The sequence below is a fragment of the Belonocnema kinseyi genome, chromosome 5 (genome assembly GCF_010883055.1).
Source record: "Belonocnema kinseyi isolate 2016_QV_RU_SX_M_011 chromosome 5, B_treatae_v1, whole genome shotgun sequence".
NCBI classification, from domain to species: Eukaryota; Metazoa; Arthropoda; class Insecta; order Hymenoptera; family Cynipidae; genus Belonocnema; species Belonocnema kinseyi.
Genome location: NC_046661.1, coordinates 87,379,566 through 87,385,446, shown reverse-complemented (window position 1 = coordinate 87,385,446; position 5,881 = coordinate 87,379,566). Strand labels below are relative to the sequence as shown.

The 5,881-nt window shown below is 24.3% G+C and overlaps 1 protein-coding gene across 1 annotated transcript in view; it reads left to right on the top strand.

Annotated features, from left to right (window-relative positions):
• Positions 1 to 5,881, top strand: part of LOC117172885 (putative helicase mov-10-B.1) — a 56,654-nt gene that overhangs the window by 41,193 nt on the left and 9,580 nt on the right. The window contains exon 10 of the mRNA XM_033361161.1: positions 3,958 to 4,342. Coding sequence (XP_033217052.1) covers positions 3,958 to 4,342 — 385 coding nt within the window. The remainder of the gene's footprint in view (positions 1 to 3,957; positions 4,343 to 5,881) is intronic.

The window sequence follows — 5,881 nt, the reverse complement described above, 5'->3', positions numbered from 1 at the left end:
TTCTGAGGTCGGATTCGGATTCAGCGCAGCAAAAACCTTCGGGTATACTAGGTTTGGTCTCTGGTTCCGGACCTTTGTCAAATTTTGTCGGCCTGTGTAATTTTTCAAAATTAAAAGTTATTTTTAATTTTCCTAGGAATCTTGAGAAAATGTTTTTATTCTTTAGGAGCCTTTCACAAATCTTGAAAAAAATCGAATTTTTTTGTTTAAAATCTGCAAAAATCCACAATTTGTTTTATATCAGGCTATCATTTCAAGTTTTACATTTAGTTTGAATTATTTCAAAACTTCAACATATCTTTTAAAATTACTTCAATTTCGCCAAAAAATAATAAATGTTCAATTGTTATTTATGCATCCAAATTATAAAGAAATTTTCTAAAATTGGCAGGATTTTCTGAAAATTGTAGAAAAAATTCAATTCATTTTGACAGATACTTAGAAGTTCTGAAAAAGTTTCCAACAAAATTATAAATTTAAAACCAATTTAAAACAACTTCTAGATTTTGAAATGAAATTTTGAAGCTTTCCAAGGATGTTTAAACTATTTAAAAAGAAAATAATTGAATTTCTAATTTAAGAAGTGTTCAGTTAAAATTTTTTCAGTTTTTCAAATTTGATGTTTCTAGCTTAAAATTCCTTAAAATTATATAATTTTGACAATTTTAAAGTTCATTGATTGATTTTTTAATTTAGAGCATTGAAAATGATAACGTGGATTCATATTTTTTTATATTGAAAAATGTTAGTATCTGTAATTTTATACGCGTAAATTATTGAGCATTTGAATACAACATTTTTAAATTAAAAACTTTTAAATTTCAATTTTAACAGTTCAAAATTTAACAGTTCCACTTTGAGTGCTTCCATTTGCAGCTCAGCAAATTTTTTAGGTGTAGTGTTACCATTTTTTAAATTTTATGGACCGTGAAAAATGTTTGCGACCCGGGAAAAAACCGGGAAATGACCTGGAATTTATTTCGTATTTCTGATTATAAATTAAAGTTTTTTTTTTAATTCGTGTTTTTGGTATAAAAATTCATCTCTTCTGGTAGAAAATTCATAATTTAATTTTAAAAAGAGAACGGTTTGTTTGAAAATTATTCTATTTTAATTGAAAATTCAACTTCTTTTTTGAAAATTAGAAATTTCTTTTGTTTTTGGTTAAAGATTCCTAATTTTAGTTGAAAATTCATTTCTTTTGTTGAAAATTACAATTTTTTGTCAAAAAAAAGTCGTAGAAGTTTTTTAATTTAGTTGAAAATTCAACAGTTTTGTTAAAAAGCTCCTTTTACCTTAAAGATTCAACTGTTGTGTAGAAAATTCGATTTTTATTGGGAGGGGGGATTGAAAATGCAAACTATTTGGTTAATAATTCAACTAAAATCTTTCTTTGGTAAAAATCCAACTTTTCTTTTAATTCGTCTTTTTTGGTTAAAAATTCATCTCTCTTGGTAGAAAATTATTTTTTTTTTGGTTAAAAATACAACTGTTGGTTGAAAATTCAACTTCTTTTTTTGAAAGTTTGAAATTTATTTTTGTACTGTTTCTTAAATATTCATTATTTTAGTTGGAAATTCATTTCTTTAGTTGAAAATTAAACTTTATTGTACAAAAATTCGGCTTAGAAATTTTATTAGTGGGTTGTAAATTCAATAGCTTTATTTAAAAACCCTTTTCTGGTTGAAAATGCAACTGTTTTGTAGCAAATCCTACTGTGTGATCATTATTGGTTTAAACTCTTGAATTTTCAATTTACATTTGAACAAACTCTTGCTTGGTTGAAAATTATTCTGTTTTAATTGAAAATTCAACTTTTTTTGAAAATTAAAAATTTCTTTTGTTTTTTGGTTAAAGATTCATCATTCTAGTTCTAAACTCAACTTTTATGTAAAAAAATCTCGTATTTTTTCGAAATTTGTCTTTATGTTGTTTGAAATTTGAATTTTTTTGTTAAAAATCCATCTTTTTATTGAAAATTCATCTCTTTGTTTGAAAATTTATCTTCTTGGTTAAAATTTCAACTAGTTGGTTGGAGATTAACGTTTTTGTTGAAAATTTATTATTTTCGTTTTGAAAATTCAACTTTTTGCAGAAAAATCGTATTTTTGATTGAAAATGTATGTTTTTTTGTTTGTTTAAAGTTGAACTAATTTATTCAAAATTAGTTCTTTAAAGATTCATCATTTTCGTTGAAAATTAAGCTTTTTTTGAAATATTGCATTTTTATTTAAGATTCTTAATTTTAGTTAACAATTTATTAATTTCTTCAGTTGAAAATTAAGCTTTTTTGTAAGAAACTCGTCTTTTTTGTTGAAATTTTAATTATTTAGTTGAAAATTCAACTGTCTTGTAGCAAATTAGTATTTTTGGGTTGAAAATTCAACTACTTGGATAAAAATGGATTTTTTTGTTAAAATTTAATATTTTGGTGTTGAAAATTCAACTAAAATCATTCTTGCTTAAAAATACAACTGTTTGGTTGAAAATGGTTATTTTAATCGAAAATTCAACTTTTTGGAAATTATAAATATCTTCTGTTTTTGTTAAAGATTTATAATTTAAGTTGAAAATTCATTTCTTTGGTAAAGTTGAACTACTTTATTAAAAATTAATTCTTTGTTGAAGATTCGTTTTTTTTAAATTTAAATTAATTTTTAAATTTAACATTGAACTAATTCATGTTTAGGTTAAAACTGTTATTTTTCGTTGAAATTTAATCTTTTATGGTAAAAGTTGAACTACTTTGTTTAAAATTTATCCTTTTGGTTGGAAATTCATATTTTGATAATGAAAATTCCTATTTTCCATTTTCCATTATTTTCCATTTTTTGAAAATTCGTCTTCTTGTTTAAAGATTCAGAATCGTAGCTTTGAAAATTCATGTGTTTGGTTGAAAATTCATCCTTTTTTATATAAAATTAATCTTCTTGGTTAAAAATGCAGCTATTTGATTAGAAATTAACTCTTTGGTTGGAAATTTATATTTTTGGGTTGAGAATTCAACAGTTTACTAAATATTTTTTTTTTGTGTTGAATTTGTGTTTAGTTTATTAAAAGTTGAACTAGTTTGTTAAAAATTATTTTTTAGTGTGTTAATGAATTATAATTGTAATGTTTTATTGACATTATAATCGCTTTTTTGAAAATATTTTTTATCCCCTCATAATTTAACTTTTTCATTTCGCATTGAATATTTTTTGGTAGAAAATTAATTTTCTTCATTCAAAATTGAACTATTTACTTGAAAGTTCAATTATTGTGTTAAAAATGTAATTATTTTGCTGAAAATTCATCTACTTCATTAGAAACTCATATTTCCTGGTTAAAAATTTACTACTTTGTTGAACAATATTTTTTTTGGACAGAAAGTTCGTCTTTTTAAATTAAAAATTCATCTTTACCATATGAAATTAATTTTGCTGTTAAAAATTCATATTTTTGGTTAAAAATAAACTTTTTTTTTTTTTAGAAAATTCCACTGTCTTTAATTATTTTCGTCTTTTTTGACGTAAAAATTCAACTATTTGGTTGAAAAATCATCTGTTTTTAATTGAAATTTAATTTTTTTATATAATATTAGATCATTTGGTTGAAAATTCATTTCTGCAGGTGGAAAATTGAATTTTTTCATTCAAAGTTCAACTATTTGGTTATAACAGCAATCGTTTTGTAAAATATTAAGTTTTTATCGTTTAAAATTAAACTATTCGATTGAAAGTCTGTCTTTCTAAATTGAAAATTAACTTTTTTTTTGTAATGTCTCTTGTTTGTGATTTAGAAAATAAAAAAGGCCTTTCTTTTTTTTAAATCAAAGAAAATATTGAATAGTGTCTTATACAAATTTGATTGTCAGATTTAAAAAAAAATTAATAATGAATATTTCTATGATCATATATGTGTCCGTTTAAATTGCTCTTATAAAAAATCTAATAAAGTATTTTAAAAAATTCACAGCGTTTTAATGTCGCAATTACGAGAGCAAAGGCTTTACTAATTGTGATTGGGAATCCGAAAGTACTCCAGATTGATAGTTGCTGGCGAAATTTTATAGAATATTGCAAAAATAATGATGCTTGTCTGGGAGATGAATTCAGTTTGTGCGACATGTCGACAGTTGAGAAGCAAAAACTTCTTAATAATAGACTGCAGACAAAATATCAGGATACGGAAAAAACGCTGCCCTTCAATGAAGAAGAGATTTTGGAAAAAAGAGTCCATCCTCTGCCAGAACACAATGTTCCGCAGAGAAGAAGAAGGTTGCCTAAAGTGAAAACTAAAAAGACCGAGAGGGAAGGCGAACTTATTTCTCCCTGTTCCGTTAATGGAGCCCTGGAAGTGGGTAAGCTAAAAAATATTCCAAAAACTCATAATTGAACGGTTAATCACTCGGTTTCAAAGATTTCCAAATATTTCAGAAGATTTCGCAAAGTATTTAACGAATTCAACGATTTCAAGGAATTCCAATGATTTGAGATTTTAAAACATTTCAGAATATTCGAAAGATTTAAAATTTTTTTTTGTAAATTGCATAAATATTTAAAATATTCTAAAAGATTTCCAAAAATATTGTAAACGATTTCCGAAGATTGCAAAGATTTCAAAATATTTTAAAATATTTCAAAAAAAAAATTTTTAATGCAAAAATACTTCAAAGATTCTAAAAAATGGTCCAAGAATTAAGAATATTTCACACGATTTACGAAGATTGCAAAGATCTCCAAGATTTCAAAAAATTCAAATGATTTCAAATATTTCAGACTATTTCGAACGATTGTAGAAGATTGCAAAGATTCCAAGAGTTTTCAAAGAGTTCAAATAATTTCAAAGATTGAAAAAATTTCTTAAAGATTTTAAAGTTCTTTTAAATTCCAGAAAATGAAGGACCGGTATTTCAATAAAACAGACTCGGTCGGAATAATAAAGTTTATTAAAGAAAAACGTAATCTTCGGGCTACATGGATGTGTTCATCGCACGAGATCTCCGACACCAATCCCCAAACGATCTCCCTCGCTTTTCCCCTCCTCTCTCCCAGCGCCCTCTTGCAGAGAAAGCGCCCTCTTTACATTATGCCGCCATATTTGCCGCGAAAATTTAAATCAATTATACATAGAAATATCTATCGCCTACAAAAATATATTTATTTTAATCTTTTTGGTTAAAAATTCATATTCTTTAGAATTTATGTATTTTTTCTTTCTTTGAAAACTGTATTTTTTGGCAAAAAATTCATCTTTCTGGTTAAAAATTCAACTATTCTAATTTAAAATTTACAAATTTAGTTAAAAATTCATCTTTTTTGTTTAAAATTCAAATATTTGGTTGAAAATTCAACTATTTGGTGGAAAATCGATATTTTTTAGTTGAAAATTCAACTATATTCTTAAAAATTCATGCATTTTTTGGAAAGATCTTCTGTTTTGGTAGATGTTTGCTTGAAAATTGATCTTTTTTGTTTCAAAATTTAACTATTTACTTAAAAATTGATATTCTTTTAATTCAAAAATGTACTATTTGGTTGAAAATTCATGTTTAAACAAAAAAAAAAGAAAAATCGCTTTTTTTGTTAGAAAATTAATTCTTTTCGTCATCTCCATGAAGATTCATAAATTTAGTTGAAAATTAATCTTTTTTATTTGAAATTCTAATATTTGGTGAAAAATCGATTTTTTCAAATTAAAAATTCAACTATATTCTTAAGAATTCATGCTTTTTTTGTTAGAAAATTAATTCTTTTAGTTGAAAAGTCAACTATTTGGTTAAAAATCAACTCTTCCAATTAAATATTCATAAATTTAGTTAAAAATTCATCTTTTTTACAGAAAATTAATCGTTTTGGTTAAAAATTCAGCCTATCGGTTTGAAATTGATATTTTTTAG